We start from the raw sequence: 25,035 nt of genomic DNA on the forward strand, positions 1-25,035 counted from the left end.
GGCATGGGGGGTCGCGGGATGTCAGCGGTGATCTATCGCTGACATCCCCGGCTAACAGGTCGGAGTGGGCTCCGATCGTGGGTCAACGCGGGTCTTTCCCCCGAGATCGGCACCCCCCCCCCTCCGTTTTCGGGGGAGCCGATCACTGCTATGGTATCCCTGGAGTCCGATCGGGACCCCAGAGATGCATGAAGGCAGTGCCTTTAAGATTGCGTCTGTGAACATAATACTCACCTCTCCTCCCTCGGAGCAGGTTTCTTCCTGTCCACAGTCTTCAGTAGCTTAGTGTAGAGGCATAGGATAGTGACATCACTACTCTGCTCCTCTTAGAACAAGCAAGCCGCGGAGCTGGTTAATATAGTGGCGGAGGCTGCATGGTAGAACGGAGAGCTGAAAGCTCAAAGCCGTATGTAAGTATTTGCAGTGTTGTACTCCACAAAAGCTGGAGAATCCCGTGCTCGACCAACCCACATTACCATTTAATTGGGTCTCAAGTGACCTGACTACGCCTATGTTTCTTGCCTCCATGGACTTTCTGTGAAGAGGTATTGGTTTTTATAGCAACTTACTGACAAAATGTACCTCACTGAGGGCTTGTACAGCTCATATTAACAAATAAACACCCCTCAATGACGTCACAAGCCGAAGGGTGGGAGGAAAATACATCAACTATAAATTATAGGCCTATGCAATTGCCAATTGTCTTAAGACAAGCCATTTTCACTGGGCAAGCTGCCTAAAAGTGCTGAACCTCCCAGCCAAATAAGTATTTTCCATAAGTAGCAAGGTTTATACATTTTATTCCCATTTTATGTTACAACTGTTTATAAATGTATTGTTTTTGATTCCTTGTAATCCTTTAAACTGACAATTATATTTCTATATGTCTGCACTGCACATCCGTGCATTAAAACCTTAAAAGTCTCTGCCTGAAGGCTTAAAGACCTTAAGTCTTAAGCTGAGGTACAGAGTGGTGAGGCAGAACCGTGATCGGGGACAGGTAGGAGGTTAAAACAGGCAGCACAGGATGAAATGCAGAGCAAGGCAGCAAAGGAGCGTAGTCAGGGACGGAACCGGGGTCACAACGGGAATTTTCAACACAAGCTCTAGGCAAAAGAAAGCTTTCTCTGTATGCACAAGGCACATAGATCCGGCAGTGTGAAGGAAGGGACTAGCTTATCTCAGATTCAAGGAATGGCCAACACCAATCAATGGTGTGCTGGAACTTTAATTCTTTGAGAGCTAGCACACGTGCACCATAGGTGGTGAGGATGCGCGCATCAGACCGCCAGAGCAGGAGCAAGGAAGGATAATTTAGGCTGCTGGGGTGCCAAGGACCGGTGGAGAGCACGGGTGTTCCCACGTCCCGAGTCACGGGAGCACCCGTGACATTACCAATATTCATTTTATGGAATTGTATAACCAATTGGCTTATCTGTAATTTGGGTTTCTTAATTGTTGAGGAATTTATGTAGACAGGCGCCTATTTGCCTTCATACTATAATTTAATGATTAGTATCGGTGGTGGCAGTGAAAGATTTGAGTAAGAGCCAGACAATAGAATTTAGTGTAAAGGCACAATCCTGTGTGGGTGGGCAGGCCTTTATATATTAAATACTGTAGCGTAAGTATACCTTGTGACATAACCTGTTAATAGGTCGCGCTGCCTATGGAAGGTATCTTATGACAGACCTATTATTATAGGTGGTAGGCAATTAGACTGTTTACAGATATGGATATCTTAATAGACAACATTTATTACATATTGATTTTAGGTAAAAAATATACATATATATCGAGTTAAACGGACAACGCGTTTCGGGGCGGGAATGGCCCCTTCTTCAGGTCCAGATGATTCTGAAAGAACGTGGAGGTGGTGGGCAGTAAGAAACGTGGTTCGAGTTATAATATAGTAAATACAATAATGATTATCATAAATGTTATACATATCATGAGTCAATGGTAATAGTCATGTAGAGACAGCCACCATAATACAATTTAAAAAATAGAACTTCATAATTAGTAGGAGTAATACATAAAAGGTCATTTTGTAAACATGGATGCCTTTTTGAAACAGTATAAAATACAATATAATGAATAAAAATAGTGTATAAAACAATCGATAGATAGATAATTAATAATTAATAAAACGATCAATTAATAAATATAAATTAATAAATTAGATGGATGCATGAGGATGACATGATGTATAGAAGGTACTAACCTCTTATTGCTTGAGCGTTAGAATAGGAGTGTTAGCTGGTTACTATTAGGGGGGAGGGAGAAAACAATTTGTAAATGAGGGGGGGTGTTACGGGGTTAGTTAGTTATGAGAAGAGGAATGTGTTGACTGACCTCTAGGAAATGAAGAGCAAGGGTAACATGCCGGGTTGGGAGTAGACGATGAGATGAAATGTCTTATTTGCTGGGAATTAGACTAAAAGATACAAGTGGAGGTGCATGATAACACTGGGGAAGGAGACTGTATAAGTAGCGTAGGGGGAGAGGGACTTACTTCGTATGGCGTCCTGGTCCGGCTTGCAGCAGCTTACAACACCTAATGACAGCCGGTGGCCGGACGGAGGTTTATATAGTACTTGGGGAAGGGTGCGCATGCGTAGTGTGTGAGAAGTTCAGTGGTTAACTGCGCTTGCGTGAGTAGCGGGGCTACGGGACATACAGCGGATAGTTGAATTGGAGGAGGCCGGTGATTGAAAGAAGTTGAGATAAGGAGGTATATGGGATAACTGGTGGGACTCAAGCTTTGTTTAAGGAATAATGAAGCTTGGTGTTTGTAGTTGTATCTAGATCGAGGTGGCAGAAATGGAACTGGAAAAGGAAGGGAATTGAGCATGGTGAAGATTATGTAAAGCATATGTAGAAAGAGGTGGATATAAGTATCCTTGTAGAAAACTTCATATTTTTTCTAATAATTCATTCAGGCCAAAGGGGTTCATGGTGTTAAGTTTGAATATCCAAAAGTTCTCTCTTTTGATAAGTTGGTTAAATCTATTCGGATGGTGTTTAGGAATCTGTTCAATTATGCTGACTTTTGCCTGAGAGAAGTCCTTATTATGGTGAAATTTAAAATGCCTAGAGACACTGTGTAATAGGTATCCCGCCTTGGTCTTACTGCGGTGGGCATTCATTCTCTCTCTGAAAGGTTGGATTGTACGGCCAACATATTGGAGAGAGCAGGGGCATTCTAACAGATAGATAACGAAGTCTGAGGTACAGTTGACAAAGGACTGTATCAAAAAGGTTTCAGATGTGGTGTTGGACCGGAATGTTTGTGCCTTATGTTGCATAATTCCGCAGGTGAGACATCTAGGGCTGTTACATCTGAAGGTGCCCTTTAGTGATGTGGACAGGGTGTCTTGTTGGGAGTTCTGAATGGCATTCTTCGTGATAGAGCGCATCTTGGTAGGTGCCAGGAGTGTTTTTAGCGTTGGGGCTCGTTTGAAAGTGAGCATGGGATTTTTAGAGAGGGTCTTAGCCAAGTAGGGATCTTGTAAAAGTATTGGCCAATGTTTTTTCAAAACCGAACGGATGGTTGTGTGGTCAGATGAATAGGTAGTGATGAAATTCAGGTTTCGGTTTGTCTTAGAGTTAGAGTGTTTCGTGGACGGAAGTAGGCAGTCCTCCTGAGTGAGGTGGTTTGATCTCTGATAGGCATCCTTTATAATTTTGGTGGGGTATCCTTTCTGTATAAAGCGTTCTCTTAGAATTCCTGCTTGTTCTTTGTAAGTTGGTTTGTAAGAACAATTTTTTCTTATACGTTTAAACTGGCTATACGGGATGTTATTAAGCCATTTCTTATGGTGAGAGCTAGAGAACTCTAAAAAACTGTTAACGTCAACGGATTTAAAGTATGTTTCTGTAATCAGTCGTAGTTTGGTGGGGTCTATTGTAATTAATAGATCCAAGTACTCAATTCGGACAGGTGAAATGTTTAGAGTCAGGGTGATACCCCATGGGTTAGTGTTAATGTTATGTAAAAAGTCATGGGCTTCTTGCTCTGTACCGTCCCAAACCAAAAAGAGATCATCGATGTAGCGTTTAAACAACTTTATCTTTTTTTGGTACTCTGATTGACCCATGATAAAACATCTCTCGAATTCACCCATAAAAAGGTTTGCATAACTAGGGGCGAACTTCGTCCCCATAGCTGTGCCCCTTTTTTGGGAGTAAATGGAGGTCTGGAATATGAAGGTGTTGTGGTTTAGTATAAAATGAATGCTTTGTAGAAGGAAATCGACTTGTCGAGTTGGCATTTTTTGGTCTCTCTGGAGGACTTGTAAAATTGCTTGAAGACCCAGGGTATGGGAAATATTGGTGTAAAGGGAGGTTACATCCATGGTTATCAAATAGTATGTTGGTTCCCATTTGAAATCTTTCAGTTGCAGGATCAGGTCGGTGGAATCTCTCAGATAGGTTGGTAAGAGTTTGACATAATCCTGAAGCAATATGTCGACATATTCGGAGAGATTAGAGGTTAGGGAGTCCACCCCTGAAATGATCGGACGTCCAGGAGGATGGGTAGGATTTTTGTGAATCTTTGGTAGGTAGTAAAAGACTGCTGTCCTCGGATTCTTAGGTAGGAGGTATTGGTGTTCCTTTTTGTTTAAGATGCCTGACTCGTGGGCTCTATTCAGTATGTCAGTGAGCCTTAACATGTGGTCTTGCTTAGGATCTTCCTTTAGGAGAGTGTAGTATTCATTATCAGATAAGATTTTTAGGGATTCCTGGATGTAGTCATCCCTATTTAGTAGGACAGTGCCGCCACCCTTATCGGCGGGTTTTATGATGATTCCCGGATTGTCCATAAGGTTCTTAAGGGCTTTTCTTTCTTTGCTATTCAGGTTTGATATTTGTTTATGTGGCCTTTTTATGGTTCTGAGATCTGAGGAGACTAATGCGTAAAAGGTATCAATGAAAGGGCCTCGGCTTTGGGTCGGGTTAAAGTTAGATTTGGGCTTAAGATGGGTATGGATGATGTCCGTAATTTGTTCGGTATCTTGAGTGGGTTCAGTTGGGGATACCGTGTCCATTTGACTTTTGTTTTCTTTGATGGTGAAATGTCGTTTAAGGGTGACCTTTCTTATGAAATTATTAAGATCCATAAAGAGATCCAACTCTTTAGATCTGTTGGAGGGGCAAAAGGATAAACCTTTGCTAAGAACGCTTTGTTCTTCGGTGGTAAGTTGGTAGTCGGACAGATTAAAGATTTTTACTGGCTTTTTGGTGTTACTGGTACATTGATTTTCTTTTTTGTTGATGGTGCTTCTTCTTCCTCCTCTTTTTCCCCTGGTCTTTCTTTTCTTTTTAGGGCGGTAAGTGGTTGACTGAATATTGAGTATGTGGCTTTGGGGCTCTCCAGTCGGGGTACAAGGGCATCTGGTGTTGGGACAAGGGGTGGTTCCTTTGGGGCAGGGGGGAGGTCTAAAAAAGAGGGGAGGAGGCTACTGGAAAGGTCTTGATTAAGGTTAAGATTGAAAAATTCTAAACTCTGCTGTTGGAGAACTTGAGTAGTGTCTTGAGAAATCCTTAACTGGAGCGAGGGATCTGGGTGAACGGTAAGGTTAGTAAAGATAACAGGGGGACTGGTGAGGATATCCGGAGAGGAAACTACCTGACTGGATGTAAAGTTGGTTACAGCCTTCTGGTTATGCCCCCCTAGGATTTTCGGGGAAATGGTTTTAGTAGCGGTCTTGGTTGTGAGTGGAGGGTGAGCTGGAGATGAGTTAGATCTAGGTTTCCTGAGGTTTTGGTTGTGAAAGGTTTTACCTCTATTGTGTGGGGAGTACCGGCCTCTCCTTGGTGGTGGTATTTTTACTTCTAAGAGGGCTGGTAGAGAGGGGTCGTTATTTTTTGTTATTGTCTTAGGTTTTGTTGCATTTTTTGTCGAAAGGACAAAAAACCTCTAATAAATCTTTGCCATACATATCAGGCTATACAGCCTGACTCACCAGAGGACGCAGCAGCTTACGACCCAGACATTTTAACATCTACATTATCTCCAGTTTAAGGTGTCTAATTTGATTATATCTTTTAATCAAGGAGCGCAGTGCCCTCCCCCCCTTAAAATAATTGTGACATAACCTGACAGTGTGGGTTTGTCACAGTCAAAGTTGTAATGATGATCAGCACTGTGTCTAAACTTTCCACATCTGCAGCCAGCAGGCTGTCACAATCTCGGGGAATAAACAGTGGACTCCCTGGATCACCGCGGGAGATAACAACCTTAGCCACACCCGGGAGCGGAGTCTAAGTGATCTCCTGGTCTTCGCCAGAGCCCGCTGCAAAGCGGGATGGTCTTGCTGCGGCGGGAGTCACCAGGTCGCTCCGCGGTTGCGACTAGGCCCGCGGTGGCAGCCAAGGTAGGGACACGGGGACCTCGGATGGCTGGCAGGACCTCGGATGGCTGCTGGTTTACCGGACCGCCACAGGATACCAGGACCGCCACAGGATAACAGGACCACTATAGGATACCACGGAACACAGGAAACCAGGAAAACCACGGAACACGGGAATCACAGAATCCACAGAGGCGTCTGGAAATGCTCGGGAACACGGAGGGCTTTCTCTTCAGTAACAGGACATGAAGATCCGGCAGGGGATGCTGGAAGTAGCCAGGCTATATAGCAGAGCCAGGGATGCCACCACCAATAAGGAGGACGCTGGCCCTTTAAATTCTTAGAGAGTAGGTGCGCGCACGCCCTAGCAGCGGGAGCGCGCGGCTACACAAGAGACAGACCTGCAGCCTGGACGTTACCGCGATGGAGCCAACAGGAGCCGGGACAGGTAAGTACTGACTTGAGGGGAACGGGGCAGCGGCAGCAGAGCACGGGTGCCCCCGCGATCCGAGACATGGACACCCGTGACACAGGCTCTGTCACAATTCCTCCAGCATCTGATTCAGAAGTGCCACAGATTTATCCTACATAAGCTCCCCTTTGCTTATGTTTTTCAGATGTCTTCTGCAAATCAGGCTGAGACTGTGTCACCTAATCTGCCATTTAACTGTCCATTTTATTTATTTCAGGGATCTTCTCCGAACTGTGGTTGTAAAATCAATTTCATGTTAACAATTCTTTTTAACAATGTATTCAGGTTGAAATTCAAGGTGCCACACAGCGTCTAAAAACAGACTGAAGATGCATACAGAGCCAGTAGGGCACATTTACTTATCCAGTCCTGTCGCGATACCGCGGCGCGTTGTCCGACGCGGATTCAGGTCTGCCGGCATTCACTAAGGTCGTGTGCCCATTATCCAGCAGGTGTCGCTGCTGTGCCGAGGTCCGCTGGAGTTCACCTTCTTCGTCCCGGTGCATGTAAGTGCTGATCTTGCAACACAAATTCTTTTTTTAAATTCCACGTTTTTTCCGAATCTGTCAGGTTGTCCGATGGTCACGCCCCCGAGTTCTTTCGCGTGAAGCTGGCGCCGATGCGACACAATCTGATCTTGTGCGCCAAAATCTCCCGGGGCAATTCGGCGCAAATTGGAAATATTCGGGAAACCCAACGAAAGTGCGGGTTTACCCTTTGTAAATGAGCCCTAGTGAGTCCCTAATACTAATCCCTTTCCCAGCTGGCCACCAATTTGTCCACCCACCTTAGGCGGTTGGTGGACAAATAGAAGACAATCCCATCCTGCATAAAAGTGCGAAACCAGGAGACAAATAAAAGACAATACAAACAGATAAGAACAGTGGCCACAGCCAGGTCACAGCAATGAGAGCAAATGCAGTCCAAAATCATAAGACAGTAGAAAAGTCTGTACACAGGCCAGAAAGAAACATCTATAGTCAGCACCTTAAGAAGGGTGAGTAGGATATTAATGTGATCCCAGAGTCTCAGCCTAAACAGTGATAGGGCCAGCTCACATGATGTCAAGCTCACATCTCACCACTTGTGCGTTTGATCCAATCCCATCACATCTTATCCCCAACCTCACCACTGAGCTCACTCATCTCTTTAACATTTCGGTATCCACTGGTATTGTTCCATCTTCCTTTAAACAAGCAACTATCGCACCCATCCTAAAGAAGCCATCTCTGGACCCATCCACTCCGCTGAGCCATCGCCCTATTTCCCTACTTCCATGGGCTTCAAAACTCCTGGAACAACATGTCCACCTAGAACTATCTTCCTACCTCTCGTCCAACTTTCTCCTTGACAAACTACAATCTGGTTTTCGACCCAATCACTCCACTGAGACTGCCCTGCCCTGATGACCTACTGTCAGCAAAACATCACTACTCTGTTCTCCTCCTTCTTGATCTGTCCTCTGCTTTTGACACTGTTGACCAATCTCTCCTGCTGCAAACACTTTGTTCTCTTGGAATCACCAAGACTGTGCCCTCTCCTACCTCTTCTCATACCTTTCCAATAGGACGTTCAGTGTCTATCACTCTCACACTACCTCTTCACCTTGCCCCCCCTCTGTTGGTGTCCCTCAGAGCTCTATCCTGGGACCCCTGCTCTTCACCCTCTACACCTCTGGCCCGGGACACCTAATTAAGTCCTATGGCTTCCAATACCATTCATATGCAAACGACACACAGATCTATATTTCTGGTCCAGATATCTCTTTTAGCCAGGATTCTAGAGTGTCTGTCAGCCATACTCTCGTTTTTCTCTTCCCGTTTTCTAAAACTTAACATGGACAAAACAGAACCCATAATCTTTCCACCACCTAACACATTCCTCCCACCTGACCTAACCGTCACAATAAATGGCTCCACACTCTCCCTGATCCCTAAAGTCTGTTGCCTTGGAGCCACCTTTGACTCTGCCTTATCATTAAAGCCTCACATCCAGGCCCTTACTACAACCTGCCGCCTCTATCTCAAGAACATCTCTCGCATTTGGCCCTAACTCAATCCAGAGTCTACAAAATTACTGATCATCTCTCGCTTGGACTACTGCAACATTCTTCTCTGCGGTCTCCCAGCTAACTCCCTAACAGCCCTCCAATCTATGCTAAACTCTGCTGCCCAGCTAATCCATCTGTCTCCTTGATTCTTCTCTGCATCTCCTCTCTGCCAGTCTCTCCACTGGTTACCCATTGCACAGCGAATTCAATTTAAAATACTAACCATGACCTACAAAGCCTAAGAATCTTTGTACAGCTCGTAGTCCTTCTGGGCGAGGCCAGTGGAGAACTGCAGACAACTTGGTGGGATCCATCTGTAGACCCTTGTCAGAAATTATATACCCGAGGAACAGAAGACTCTTATGGTGGAAGTGGCACTTCGCCTGAGAACTTGTCGTATGTGGGACTGATGGGATTCCAGGTCAGTAGAGAACACCAGGATATCATCCAAGTAGACCACGACACAGGTATATAACAAGTCTCTGAAAATGTTGTTGACAAATTCTTGAAAGACAGCCGGCGCATTGCAGAGTCCAAAGGACATGACCAGATACTCGAGTGTTGAAGACAGTCTACCATTCATCCCCTTCACGGATGAGATTATATGCCCCCCAAAGGTCCAACTTAGTAAAGACCTTTTACTAAGCTGCACAGAGGAGGTCAAAGAGTTCCGTGATCAAGGGTAGTGGGTAGCGGTTCTTCAAGGTAACTTTATTAAGCCCACGATAGTCTATCCAGGGGCAGAGAGAACCATCTTTCTTAGCCACAAAAAAGAATCCAGCGCAACCAGGAGACAAAGATGAAGACGGATGAACCCTTTCTGCAGATTCTCCTTGATATAGGCTGACATAGCCGTGGTCTCGGCTACGTGCTCAGCAGCAGCTCTATAGGACAGTCATAATGACAGTGCAGTGGCAGAGTCTCTGCTTGTTTCTCCGAGAAGAAGTCGGCAAAGTCCATATAAGCAGCAGGTAGATTTACCAGAAGTTTGGAGGATACCGAAGCAGACATGGTGGACACCAGCCGAAGAACCGAGAGACAGCAAGACTGGCACTCTGGACACCAGCAAAGAATCTCCCCAGTCTGCCAGTCGAGCATTGGAACGTGTTGCTGCAACCACGGGAGACCTAACAGATCGGCAGACGTGCATAGCCCCAACTTGCAGAGACAGAAGCTTGGTGCGGTAATGTACTGGATCGCTGAGGACCTGCACACTGGAGGAAACATCCAGCGGCTGCTCTAGGCTGACCACAGGAAGGTGATATTGGGAGACCAGGGCAGCATCCACGAAATTTCCTGTGGAACCAGAAACCAAGAAGGCTGTGGCTTGAAACTGAGTACCTTTCCTGGAGCTGAGTAAAACAGGCAAGTTCAGTCGTGGTGAAGTTTTGCTCTCACCTAGGGACGCTCCTCCCAAGAACCCTAGGTGTGTGCGTTTCCTTGACATTTGAGGATGGGCTGGACAAGACTCAAGAAAGTGTTCTGGGCTGGCACCATAGAGGCAAAGGTTCTCCTGTCTTCGTCGGGAGTGCTCTTGGGGTGTCACACGAGCTTTATTCACCTACATGGGTTCCTCAGCTGCAAACCCAGAGGGTGGACACCCTCTTTCATAATCAAAAAGGTACATATAATGTTGTCCCTTTGAAGTACAATTTGTTATACAGAAAAAGCCCCTCCTACAGATTAGTAAACGGAAAAATGTAAAAGTTATTGATTTTTATGGAAAACAAAATGGTCTGGTCCATAAGGGGTTGAAAATGTCCCATGTTCGTGGGTGTCAGAGTAAGGCTACATTCACACAAACTTATGCCCGCCGGGACGTAGCCAGGTGGGCATGCATTCACCGCAATGGAGAGGAGGAGGGGGTGACCCCTCCCCTCTCCATTGCGATGCACGGCAAACAGTATAACACAGGGAAAGATAGGACATGTGTGCTGCACCGTATCGATACGTGCGCCCATTGTCGGCCTATGGGGGACGTATGTATGGCATACGCCCCCCCCTACGGTCGTGTGAATGTAGCCTAAGGGAAATTACAGTTAAGCCAAACCTCTGTCTGTGCATCGCTAGGAATTGTGATTATTTTCCCCTTAGATCACCAATGTGATGTGGAGAGTTGAGATGGGCAAAGCATTCCTGTGCCGCACCTGGCACTAGCCTACGGATTTTTACGCAGTCAGTTAGCCGTTGGATACAACAGGAGGCCGGAACCTTCCACTGACCTTCAATGGGTGATTTTCATGCATGACTCTGATCAGAGCAGAGCACGCTGTGATTTTCAGGGATAGGATCAGATCAATGGATCCTGCAGAACAGTGGATTCACACTTAGCGCCATAGACCAGATAGTCCGATGCAGGCTGACAGCACTGACAGGACAAATCCCTACAATGGACCCTGTCCTGATAGATGTGTGAGAAAAAGCTGCATTCATAATAAAACATGGTTTTGTATTTCAGTCTGGAGTTGTACATGTCCCCAATAACCTCAGTCATGGACATTGGCAGTATGACTTACAGCTTCTATTACTATCATGAGCTCACTGCCTCCAGTGCAGCGGACACACGGCACATTCGGCCCCTCACAACAGGTGGAGTGAAGGTTCAGCATGGAGGCTAGAGCCCTCAATAGTAGGGTCTGTTGTGTCCCAGCCAAAGAATCAAGGCTCTGGGCAGACACAGAGATAACCTATACAGTACACTACGTGCCTGTGTGCCCTTCCCCTTCCCGCTATGACGTCACTACTAGATCGCGTGATGGGGGGCGGTGCTATCGGGATGCACTGTAAGCGGAAGTGTATCCTCTATTACTTATCTGGGGCAGCATGACGGCAGCGGCATCTGAGGTATTACCGGACAGGGCGGCTCATGCTGGGGGAAGTGACAGAACAGCTCTTACAAAACACGGAGGAAGCCTCCTGGTACATGTAGAGACATGGCTGAGTAGTGGGGTACATGACATGGAGGGGGCACTGCTGGTACATATAGAGACATGGCTGGGTAGTGGGATACATGACATGGAGGGGGCACTGCTGGTACATATAGAGACATGGCTGGGTAGTGGGATACATGACATGGAGGGGTCACTGATGGTCTATACAGACATGGCTGGGTAGTGGTATACATGGCATGGAGGGGGAACTGCTGGTATATAGAGACATGGATGGATAGTGGGATACAAGACCTGGAGGGGGCACTGCTGGTATATAGAGACATGGCTGGGTAGTGGGATACATGACATGGAGGGGGCACTGCTGGTACATATAGAGACATGGCTGAGTAGTGGGATACATAACATGGAGGGGGCACTGCTGGTATATAGAGACATGGCTGGGTAGTGGGATACATGACATGGAGGGAGCACTGGTGGTCTATACAGACATGACTGGGTAGTGGGATACATGACATGGAGGGGGCACTGCTGGTATATAGAGACATGGCTGGGTAGTGGGATACGTGACATGGAGGGAGCACTGCTGGTATATAGAGACATGGCTGGGTAGTGGGATACGTGACATGGAGGGAGCACTGCTGGTATATAGAGACATGGCTGGGTAGTGGGATGCATGACATGGAGGGGACACTGCTGGTATATAGAGACATGGCTGGGTAGTGGGATACAAGACCTGGAGGGGGCACTGCTGGTATATAGAGACATGGCTTGGTAGTGGGATACATGACATGGATGGAGAACTGCTGGTATATAGAGACATGGCTGGGTAGTGGGATACATGACATGGAGGGGGCACTGCTGGTCTATACAGACATGGCTGGGTAGTGGGATACATGACATGGAGGGGGCACTGCTGGTCTATACAGACATGGCTGGGTAGTGGGATACATGACATGGAGGGGGCACTGCTGGTATATAGAGACATGGCTGGGTAGTGGGATACAAGACCTGGAGGGGGCACTGCTGGTATATAGAGACATGGCTGGGTAGTGGGATACAAGACATGGAGGGAGCACTGCTGGAATATAGAGACATCGCTGGGTAGTGGGATACATGACATGGAGGGAGCACTGGTGGTCTATACAGACATGACTGGGTAGTGGGATACATGACATGGAGGGGGCACTGCTGGTATATAGAGACATGGCTGGGTAGTGGGATACAAGACCTGGAGGGGGCACTGCTGGTATATAGAGACATGGCTTGGTAGTGGGATACATGACATGGAGGGAGCACTGCTGGTCTATACAGACATGGCTGGGTAGTGGGATACATGACATGGAGGGGGCACTGCTGGTATATAGAGACATGGCTGGGTAGTGGGATACAAGACATGGAGGGGGCACTGCTGGTATATAGAGACATGGCTGGGTAGTGGGATACGTGACATGGAGGGAGCACTGCTGGTATATAGAGACATGGCTGGGTAGTGGGATGCATGACATGGAGGGGACACTGCTGGTATATAGAGACATGGCTGGGTAGTGGAATACAAGACATGGAGAGGACACTTCTGATACATAGAGACATGGCTAGGAAGTGGTATACATGGAATGGAGGGGGAACTGCTGGTATATAGAGACATGGCTGGGTAGTGGGATACAAGACATGGAGGGGCACTGCTGGTATATAGAGACATGGCTGGGTAGTGGGATACATCACATTGAGGGGGCACTGCTGATATATAGAGACATGGCTGGGTAGTGGGATACATGACATGGAGGGGGCACTGCTGGTATATAGAGACATGGCTGGGTAGTGGGATATATGACATGGAGGGCGCACTGCTGATATATAGAGACATGGCTGAGTAGTAGGATACATGACATGGAGGGGGCACTGCTGGTACATAGAGACATGGCTGGGTAGTGGGATACATGACATGCAGAGGGCACTGCTGGTATATATAGAGACATGGCTGGGTAGTGGGATACATGACATGGAGGGGGCACTGCTGGTACATATAGAGACATGGCTGGGTAGTGGGATACATGACATGGAGAGGGGAATACTGGTACATATAGAGACATGGCTGGGTAGTGGGATACATGACATGGAGGGGGCACTGCTGGTACATATAGAGACATGGCTGGGTAGTGGGATACATGACATGGAGGGGGCACTGCTGGTATATATAGAGACATGGCTGGGTAGTGGAATACAAGACATGGAGGGAGCACTGCTGGTATATAGAGACATGGCTGGGTAGTGGGATACATGACATGGAGGGGGCACTGCTGGTATATATAGAGACATAGCTGGGTAGTGGGATACATGACATGGAGGGGGCACTGCTGGTATATATAGAGACATGGCTGGGTAGTGGGATACAAGACATGGAGGGGCACTGCTGGTATATAGAGACATGGCTGGGTAGTGGTATACATGACATTGAGGGGGCACTGCTGATATATAGAGACATGGCTGGGTAGTGGATACATGACATGGAGGGGGCACTGCTGGTATGTAGAGACATGGCTGGGTAGTGGGATATATGACATGGAGGGCGCACTGCTGATATATAGAGACATGGCTGAGTAGTAGGATACATGACATGGAGGGGGCACTGCTGGTATATAGAGACATGGCTGGGTAGTGGGATACAAGACACGGAGAGGGCACTGCTGGTATATATAGAGACATGGCTGGGTAGTGGGATACATGACATAGAGAGGGCACTGCTGGTATATATAGAGACATGGCTGGGTAGTGGGATACATGACATGGAGGGGGGAATACTGGTACATATAGAGACATGGCTGGGTAGTGGGATACATGACATGGAGGGGGGAATACTGGTACATATAGAGACATGGCTGGGTAGTGGGATACATGACATAGAGAGGGCACTGCTGGTATATATAGAGACATGGCTGGGTAGTGGGATACATGACATGGGGGCACTGCTGGTACATATAGAGACATGGCTGGGTAGTGGGATACATGACATGGAGGGGGCACTGCTGGTACATATAGAGACATGGCTGGGTAGTGGAATACAAGACATGGAGGGGGCACTGCTGGTATATAGAGACATAGCTGGGTAGTGGGATACATGACATGGAGGGGGCACTGCTGGTATATATATAGAGACATGGCTGGGTAGTGGAATACAAGACATGGAGGGGGCACTGCTGGTATATAGAGACATGGCTGGGTAGTGGGATACATGACATGGAGGGGGAACTGCTGGTATATAGAGACATAGCTGGGTAGTGGGATACATGACATGGAGGGGGCACTGCTGGTATATATATAGAGACATGGCTGGGTAGTGGAATACAAGACATGGAGGGGGCACTGCTGGTATATAGAGACATGGCTGGGTAGTGGGATATATGACATGGAGGGCGCACTGCTGATATATAGAGACATGGCTGGGTAGTGGGATACATGACATGGAGGGGGAACTCAGGTATATATAGAGACATAGCTGGGTAGTGGGATACATGACATGGAGGGGGCACTGCTGGTATATATATAGAGACATGGCTGGGTAGTGGAATACAAGACATGGAGGGGGCACTGCTGGTATATAGAGACATGGCTGGGTAGTGGGATACATGACATGGAGGGGGAACTGCTGGTATATAGAGACATAGCTGGGTAGTGGGATACATGACATGGAGGGGGCACTGCTGGTATATATATAGAGACATGGCTGGGTAGTGGAATACAAGACATGGAGGGGGCACTGCTGATAAAGATTGCAGTGGCTTTGGACTCTTTCTCTGATGTGATGCGGAATCCTAGCAGCTCAGAGAATTCATTAAGATAGGACATACACACATATCTCATGTTGATTTCACTGTATACACACTGAGAAGGGATTTTATATCCCACCAAAGCAAGACGGCATCAGATATGCTTAGTATTTTCCAATAGATACCTAGTCATTTTGGTCACGTGGCTGTCTTATCAAGTGAAAGATATTCTTTGCAGCTATGCTAGGCTTGTTCATGAGCTTGTCTACTAAGCAGAATACATAGGAATGTGTAAAGTTGTAAACTCAATACAACTTAATGTATGGGATGGAAAGACATGATGTTGCCCACACTGGCCCACAATTACTAAAAAAAAGTACAAACTGCACTATGCGCAGTTTACAAAAGCCAAAAATGTTTTCCTGGAGTACTTACCACAGAGGCGGACCATACAAGCAGCCAATAGAAAATACCAAAGAACAGGGAACCACCACAAAGTCAACAATTTGAATATATTTATTATACATTAAATACACATCTAGTATAGTCCAAAATGCAAATGCATATACTAGATTAGTTTTCTTCCTTGCAAGTCACCCTTCTTCCAAGGTACACTGTATTTCTAGCACTAAAAAGCACTAAACAAGGATTAGTATAGTCACTGCAATTGAAGTGCAAATGAAAAAAAGGTTTAATATCGCCAGTCTTCAAACGGGCGTTCCAGGAATAGAATCCAGGTCAAAGATCACCTATAGTTCCCTATTGTAACTTTACCTAGCCCTGTATGAAAGCTCCCAGCCCATACAAGGGCGGCACCAGACCTATCCCTATTCGTGACTATTATGCCCTAAGGCTGACCAAGATATATGGTCTTATATCTTTTCCTATGCGTTTCGTGCATGGGTATATGCACTTATCAGGGGAATACATAAATAAATTTTAGTGCTGACTGAACCTAAGTGAGCATTAGCCCAACAGTTAGTGGTCAGAAACGCCGTTTTGTTTAGCCTAGTGACCAGGTGTATATGACTCTTAGTCAGACGAGCCACTGCCCATTTCTGACCACTAACTTTTAAGGGCTGGGAGCTTTCATACCAGGTTAGGAAAAGTTAGGGAACTATAGTTGGTCTTTGACCTGGATTCTATTCCTGGAACGCTCATTTGAAGACTGCCGAGATCAAACCTTTTCTTCATTTGCACTTCAATTGCAGTGACTATAATAGTCCTTGTTTTGGGCTTGAAGTGATATAAGGTAACACTTGATTTAGTGTTTAAGTGTGTTTTGTGTCCTTCCACACTAGGTTTTTGTGACAATTGAGTCATTTTGCAATATTGTATTTTTGAGATGTTAGTATTGGTTTTATTGGTTTTCCAGTATACTGCAGCTGCGACATAAATGTGTCGTGGACACTTCTTAAATACATGTGAAAGTAGTTTACATTGAAAACAATGCGCAAAGTCAGACAGAAACCTGGCGCAAGGGTTTTAATAAATCTGGGCCAGAATCTTTATTTCACAGCTGAGCTATAGGATATATGACACAGCAGCAGGTCTGGTACACTAAGTAGTGGATGGCCAGTGGGATACATGACATGTAGGGGGGCAGAAAAGCAGAGAAAGGCTCACAGGTTAGATATTGGAAGTGATCATATCTATTGTGTCATAAACATCACCAAATTTGGGTATGATATTAACAAAACAAAAATGGGGCTGCGTTTTTACATTTTCATTGGCACCTGGTCACAGTACAGTGAGCACACACTGGCCCACATTTATTCATTTGTGCCAGTTTTCTGTCTGACTTTGCATTAGAAAGAACATAATACACAAAACAATATGTGCAGATGGTTATTTGGGCAAAACAAACCACCCCCCTTCCTTAAGCATGAACACCTACTAAGTATGTATAAATGATCAAATACCAAAAGGTAACCAAAATTCAATATACTTTATTAAATGATCAAAGCTTCCCGTACAGATAAAACATGGAAACACAAGGACAACAACAGACTAATATACAATGCAAGAGACCCGGATATAAAACATGATTAAAAGTGGTATTATCGCTAAAGGGTCCAGGGTCCTTGCCCATCACCGTGGTCTGTATATTTTACATTAGTGGTTTATCTATTGACACCAATATATTTTTTTCCCTGTTTCTTTCTCAGACAAATGAGGCATTTAGGGCATAGGATGTTGTTATACTCTATTAGGAGACTGGGTATTGTGATGCAATAATTTGGACGGACTAGGTCTTTGCTTACAGTACTGATTTACCTTTAGCGATAATACCACTTTTAATCATGTTTTATATCCGGGTCTTGTGCATTGTATATTAGTCTGTTGTTGTCCTTGTGTTTTCATGTTTTATCCCTACGGGAAGCTTTGATCATTTAATAAAGTATATTGAATTTGGTTACCTTTTTGGTATTTGATCATTTATACATACTTAGTAGGTGTTTATGATTAGAAAGAACATGCAAACTGCTTGCACATGTATTTAAAGGGAACCTGTCATCTAGCAAACCACTATAAATGTGGTGGCATCATCCAGGAAAGCAACTTTGAAGTGAGCTGTAAATTGAATGTATGAAATCAAGGAGGAGAGTTTAACACTGAAGTCAAAGTGTGGAGCTCCGAACGCCTCCTCCTCTAATAGAAATGATGCGTGATGTCTCTGGATGCAAGAGCATCAAAAATAGTAAAAGGGAGGGGGGGGGGGGTTCTGAGGAAGAGAAAGCTTGACTTCAGTGTTAAAATCTCAGCCTCCTTGACTTTATACAACCAATTTACATCTTGTCAGGATTCGGGATCAGTGGATCCTCTGGACCACCACAGGAGGTGGTACTAGCCGACACCTGGGACCGAAATCTAAGTGGCACCTAAGGCCGCCGCAAAGCGGGATACCACCAGGTCGTTCCACAGGCAGCCGAGGACGAGGTACCGTAGCAGTGGACAGTCTCGTGGTCAGGTTCAGGGCAGGTGGCAGAGGTGCAAGGTCAAGTCCAATCCGGGGTCAGCAACGGGAGGTCCAGTCAGATGGGAATAGGAACGCAGGCACAAACAGGAGCACGGGAACAGGAATGCAGGAACACACAGGAACGCAGGAACACAGGAATATCGTAGGGCAGCTTTCTCAATGGCATAGGCTGAAAGATCCGTCAGGGGACACAGGAAGGGTCTGGAATTTAACTAGAATGGCTGACCAGCAAGCACCAATTATCGGCGCACTGGCCCTTTAAATGCCAGAGTCAGCGCTGGATCGTGGCGAGGTGAGTGGATTGCAGCGGAGAGGTGCATGGGTGCGCCTATGACCCGGCAGATGGGTCAGAGGAGCACCCGTGACACATCTCATTTCAAAGTGGATTTTCTTGATGATGCCACCACACTGGGTCATGAAAGAAACATGATCTGGAAGGTGCTTGACAACATATTGGTAATGGTTTATTAGGTCAATTTCTGCTGTTCCCTTTAAAGGACATCTACAACCAGGATCAAAATTTGTAAACCCCACACACAGACATGCAAATGTTTATATATTTATTTATATCAGTTCTTTGGAAGGTGGAGTGATTTTATTTTTCATGTTTTTTGTATTTAATTTTTTAACTTTCACTAGTTTTTCAGACACCTAGGGTTACTAGGTTGTCTGATTGATCCTATCATATACTGCTATACTACAGTGTGGAAGTATATGGGGGTTTTCCACATCATCTATTACAGTTTGCAAATCGTACATTGTAATAGATGGGTTAAAACGAGACAGCCTCAGGTCTTCGTAAGGCCCGAGGCTGTTAAGTGGGGGCACACACTGGTATGTCAGTGTGCTTGGTTTACAATCCTTGATCCTGGTGGTAGATGTCCTTTAAGTAGGGGCTGCACTGTGCATAACGCAACACACATTTCTGCACATAAAGTGGCTTTCCGTTTCAGTGTCAGACTGTGCGCCACATTTATTACTGTGACTCAACAGAGTTTGACAGAAGTTGGTACACTCTGTTGGAGCAGTGCAGGGAGCTCTAGATTCATGAAGAACGTGCAACACATTTCATAAATCTGGTGCACCCTGCCCCCAAAGCATGGAAGGCGCTGTAGTACCTTCCTGTGGCATTTGCTGTTTGTTGAATGTGATGTGTATGACACGACAATAAACATGCATTCCCTCCCACGTTCCACGGATCTGTTACATCCTGCAGTGTATGTGAATAACCTGCCAATGTTGTAATCCTATAGTGCTGAACATATGTTTTACACAGTCACCATTGTCAAGTAACACATGCTCCTCCTCTGTACAGATTGTATTTCAGATGACATCCTCTGCAGAGTTTCTTCATATTCTTCCAATGGAACTGCAGATACGCAACTATGAACGAGAATCCAGAAAATTAATTTTCCAAGAACTTCATTGTACAACATTGGCTGAATACTGTCGTATGAATCTAGTTCCTCGTGTACTTCGATCAAATTTATGCCCCACACTTTTTAAGGAAGATGAATCTTACTGCAAGCAGTTTGAGAATATTCTAAATAAATGTTCATTTGACTTGATGTTATTGACCATTAATTACCTAAAGAAATCCATTAAGGAAATGAGGGAAAAGATTTCAACAATTCAACTAAAATTAACTTCCTGCCTCCCGGAAACGGAGTGGAAATCTTTAAAAATGAAAATAGAAAAAAATCTGATGGAATTCAGAAAGGAAACAGAGATCAAGAAAAGGGAAAAATTCCTAAGAGATATTGAAGACTACCAGCTCAAGCGAGTATACAGCTGGCAAGACCCTACATCGGGTAACTTTGGTAAATCTGTGAACACCAAACGTTATTCAGAAGATGAAACTAGCAACTCTAGTAGCGAATGTGGCACCAGTAGAAGAAATCCCCAGGTCTTTAAGCAGCAGGAAAGATCACACCAATCCAGGTCACAACCAACACCAATGGCAGGTGTGGGTCAACGTCGGCAACTTAACACACATCCAGACTTGCTTGCAGGTAGAGTAATAAACATCCTATTCTAAGTTACCTACCGCCAAATTTTTATTGCTCTGGTCTTTTTGCTCAGTTACCCGGTCAGGGAAACACGAGACAGAGTGATTTAGTGCTTCATCTCATCTGAGTCACAGGATGTTGCTTGTTTCCAGTACAGGGGATTGACTTTAATTAGACTGAATACTGTCATAAGGTCTGTGACGTTCCAGACCCCTCAAGGGTACGCACTTAGTTGTTTTCATAGACACGCCCTGAACACACAGGTTCAAGGAGGCACAGGAAGTTAGATAGAGTTGTCCACACAACCTCCAGTATGGCACAACACTCGGCTACAGCTCTAAACGCCTGACAGTTCATTTGCCTCAGTTAAACAGAGCCCTATCAAGCACTTGCGGATCTGATCTTCTAGATATAAGACCCATTATAATGGGATTATATTGGGCCAGAAGCCAGCCAAAGTAGCATATATATAAACAAGACATGGATGTGGGGATTAATGGACACAAATAAAAGGACAGCGCAGGTTAAATTTATATATTAAATATTAAAGGGAACACTTGACAAAACAATCCACTGAAGATAATATATGTACGGATGACAGAAGTCTAAGCAATCCAATGAGAGTTAATTACCTTGTGCTGATGGGGATATGATTGTCAGCACTTGAAGATTATTTGTGCCAAAAGGATCTCATGTGCTTTTTAGGATGGTGTAGACACCCCTCCTGCCCTGTGTGGGTTTTAGAATCCTCTCACCTGGTCCAGACCCAGGACCTCGAAAGTTCTAACTTCTCAATGGAAGGTCATAGAATTGCAGTTTCGCCACCATGTCTTTTGAGGTACCCAGGTAATATGAAGTTATCAGTCATATTTCCTTTGTCTTTGTTTGAGGGAATTATATGAAAACTATTGGTGCCACTGTGCCTGCTGAGATGTGAACCAGGACTTTGAAGTTCTCTCTCTTCCAGAGAGTTAATTACCATATGTACTCATGTATAAGCTGAGTTTTTCAGCACAAAAAATGTTCTGAAAAACCTCCCTCGGGTTATACACAAGTCAATATAAAAAAAAAAAACTTACATACTCACCCTCCGTCATCCCGATGCTTCACGCGGCTTCCGATCCTCCTCATGGCTCCCATGCGATCTGCCGGCCGGCGCACACTATGATGCGGCTGTGTCGCCGCTGATGACGTCCTAGCATCGGAGGGCGAGTATGTACATGCACATACAATTTTCAAAATATTTGACGTGATCAACCCCTTTAAAAAAGCTATGTCTATTTTGGACTTTGCTGACATGGGAACACTACATATGGACCTGAGAACAGTCATGGATGCCTGCGTGGCTTTCCAGTGTTCTCTTTTATGGCTTTAGAACAATGCAAAATGAGGCAGTTCATTGGCACAGCTGTCACCACCAGCTTTCTACCATGGGTGGTCATGCAGTAACATCCTTCAATCACCTCCTTAATCTCCCATTTCCCTTTTTTTCTTCATAGGCCATAAAAAGCAGTGTACCTGATTGTTAATAGATGTGCGGAGATGTATGTCTTCATTTATGAATAAAACCATTTATTTCTTTTGCACAGATCTCAACAGATTGGAGAGGACCCCAGGAAACGGAGTTTCACAGTCCGGTAAGAAGAATAGAGTTGCTTGTACTGAAAGGTCGTCAGGGGTTGAGAAATCAAGAAGTTCTAAGAAGCAAAAAAGCAGTGAAGATGAAGATCGCTCACTGACTAGTTTAAGATCAGAGTTATCTGGACACGATAAAAAAGGGATTCCAACCATTACCAAAAGCCATGCATGTAATATCGCAACCACGGCTCCTTTGCTGCAAAAATCTAGCCCCAATAAAGGTCCCTGCCAACACCATGGCAGTCTTAAAATAAGCAAAGAAGTCATAAAGATTATGGAGCAGCAAGAAAAGCATTGTAAATCAAATGTCAAATGTATTTCTGCACAAAATACAGATTCTGCAACTGGAAACATAATATATAAGGAAATACCTCATTCTGGCAAGGACAATAGGAAATCTATTGTCACTTATCCTGGAAAGAGACCTTGTACCTGTGTTTGCACAAGTGAAGACACTAAAAGTACAAATGGTTTGTCCAGGAATCCATGCCGGGGTGCCTGCACCATTGAATTAGGTAAATGTAATAGCAGTGGTGAGACAGATTCTAAAAAGAGGTGCAGAAGTGAAACTTTTAAAGTAGACAAAGGACCCAGAAAGGTCAGCAGAAAGTCCGGCAAAAATCAACAAGGTACTGGAAGAAAAAAACGTAAGAAGTCTCATATGATAGGGGTGAAGGCTGCTTTCCTCTCCAAATTTAAAGATAAATATTTAGAAAGAAGAAGTGAAGTCTTGCTTCAAAGGGTTTCATGGAAGCTACAAGAGTGCAAGAAATGCAGGAAAAAATTCCCTGTTCTGGTATTAAAAAACCGCCGTCGACAGAAAGCAGAAGTGTTTCGGTGGAGGGTGCGTTCATGTATCACTGGACAGAGTAAGGCGTGTACTAAATGTAAGAAGGTGATACACGACAAAAGGCTGTCATCTGCGATAGAGTCTTACTCGTGCACTCAGTGTGGAAAGCGCTTTCTGCAACGTGAACTCCTTGATCTTCACCAGAAGAGCCACATAGAAGAAAAACTGTTTGTCTGCCCTCTCTGTGGGAAACGCTTTGTCCAGCAGTCATTGCTACTCTTACATCTGAGAACACATACAGTCAATAAACCACATCAGTGTATGGAGTGTGGGAACCTGTTCTTTAATAAGTCATTATTTGCAGAGCATCTTAGGACCCATAAAGAAGCAAAGCCATTTCTTTGCCCTGATTGTGGCAAATGTTTTGCAGACAACACAACACTTGTTATACACCAGAGAATCCACACAGGCGAGAAACCATTTAGATGCAAAGAATGCAGTAAAAGTTTTAGTCAGCACTCAACCCTGGTGTCTCACCAACGTATCCACAGTGGCGAGAAGCCATATGAATGTCATGTCTGTGGGAAGCGATTCAGTGATCGCTCATCCGCAGCCAGTCATCAGAGAATTCACAACGGGGAGAAGCCCTTTAGGTGTCAGGATTGTGGTAAGAGTTTTACACAAAGTTCTAACCTGCGCAGACACGAACGTCTTCATATGGGACAAAAACCATACGTCTGTGCCAAGTGTGGGAAAGCTTTTAATGAGTCTACAAAGCTCAAATCTCATGAAAACGTTCATCTAAAGAAAGAACAGAGAGAGGCCCAGAAGATGAAATGAAGCATCATAAATGGACTGAGTTTTGTGCTCAGATTTTACATGTTTAATTTGGAAATGTAATAAGATTAATGTTCTTCTACTGCTTATAAAGGATACACTTAGGCTATGAATGTTTTTTTATGTATTGTTTTTTGTCACCCACACCTCATAGAATAAGGACACATTTTCAGGTTTTTTGATGCAATTTTTAGTTTGAACAAAACTTTCTTATTAAGGAAGCGTAAAGACGCCTTACAATAGAACCGGCAAAACAAATGCCCCCCGCAGGGGGAAGTATAACACTGTTTCATCAGATACATAGCCAGCTACTGTATGAATTGAGCATTGAAGTATGAGGGGGAAGGGGTGGGGAAGGGTCACAAAGGGGGAAAGAAAGAGAAAAAGGCCTTTAACACAAGATTTGTGTAATTGAGGAAGTTTTCCGTGATAGAGGACTCCTATGAGCCATGCAGTTACTGATGAATCTTTAGGGTGATGGTATCTGCCCTCTCAAGGTTGGGGGCGCCCTGTTTTGATTTTGAAGCCAAAGCTAGAAGTGGTTTATAAAAGGTGAAAAAATGAACTCTATACAAAAAGGCTACCTAACCTCACATACGATGAGTAGAAACACAAAGCTTCGAATATAGTGGCTGCGTAGCATAATGCCTCTTCTGTCTATCATAGTCCCAAAAATATACAGTGCAGCTGTAAACCACTATACTTTTGAGAGCAACATGGTTCAGCTCAGCCATATATACCACTTTTCCACCATCTAGAATACTCCACTCAGTTTCCCTTTCTCCTGTCTCTTCTATTTCATATGAGTATGAGGCAGCAATACTTTTTTTTTCCCTTATTTTGGTTCTAGGTATTTGTAGTTTACAATTATTCTGCCTTTTCAAAATAATAGTTACCACTATTCGCTCAAAGGGTTAATTCACACTGCCGTCTCCGGGGAAGAACATGCGGCCACAAATCTGCGGCCGCATATACGTCCCCATTGACGGCAATGGCGGCAGTACACACTGCACACCAGGAGAAGATAGAACATGCTCTATCTTTTGCCTGGTGTGTGGCCGTGCGCCGCTGTTTCCTATGGAGGGAGGAGGGGCCATACCGCGTGTGAATGCACCCAAAGCTGCAGTGTAAAGCATTGTGGAAGAAGAATACATTAGACAGCACAGTTAAAGCATAATTAGATTTTAAGTCAAACTGTATAATCCATAGTTCTGATAATAATAGTAAACTTTGTAATAAACATTACTG

The 25,035-nt window shown here is 44.9% G+C and overlaps 2 protein-coding genes across 2 annotated transcripts in view; one reads left to right on the forward strand and one right to left on the reverse strand.

Annotated features, from left to right (window-relative positions):
* The window catches only part of LDHD (lactate dehydrogenase D), a 54,127-nt gene extending 42,608 nt beyond the window's left edge, over positions 1–11,519 (reverse strand). The window contains exon 1 of the mRNA XM_072116888.1: positions 11,395–11,519. Within this exon, the coding sequence (XP_071972989.1) occupies positions 11,395–11,487 (93 nt within the window). The 5' untranslated portion in view covers positions 11,488–11,519. The remainder of the gene's footprint in view (positions 1–11,394) is intronic.
* Positions 11,520–11,687: 168 nt separating this feature from the next.
* On the forward strand, positions 11,688–25,031 carry LOC140070405 (uncharacterized). The gene is made up of 3 exons (XM_072116889.1): positions 11,688–11,722; positions 19,829–20,525; positions 22,112–25,031. Exons 1-3 carry the CDS (start codon positions 11,702–11,704, stop codon positions 23,788–23,790), a joined length of 2,397 nt encoding a protein of 798 aa, XP_071972990.1. The 5' UTR covers positions 11,688–11,701; the 3' UTR covers positions 23,791–25,031.
* Positions 25,032–25,035: the final 4 nt, after the last annotated feature.

This window comes from Engystomops pustulosus, chromosome 7 (assembly GCF_040894005.1).
Source record: "Engystomops pustulosus chromosome 7, aEngPut4.maternal, whole genome shotgun sequence".
In the NCBI taxonomy this organism is placed as follows: Eukaryota; Metazoa; Chordata; class Amphibia; order Anura; family Leptodactylidae; genus Engystomops; species Engystomops pustulosus.

Coding starts and splice junctions, on each gene's coding strand:
- LOC140070405 (XM_072116889.1), top strand. CDS start 11,702: ATGACGGCAGCGGCATCTGAG. Junction 11,723..19,828: donor TGACGGCAGCGGCATCTGAG/GTATTACCGGAC, acceptor TCCTCTGTACAG/ATTGTATTTCAGATGACATC. Junction 20,526..22,111: donor ACATCCAGACTTGCTTGCAG/GTAGAGTAATAA, acceptor TCTTTTGCACAG/ATCTCAACAGATTGGAGAGG.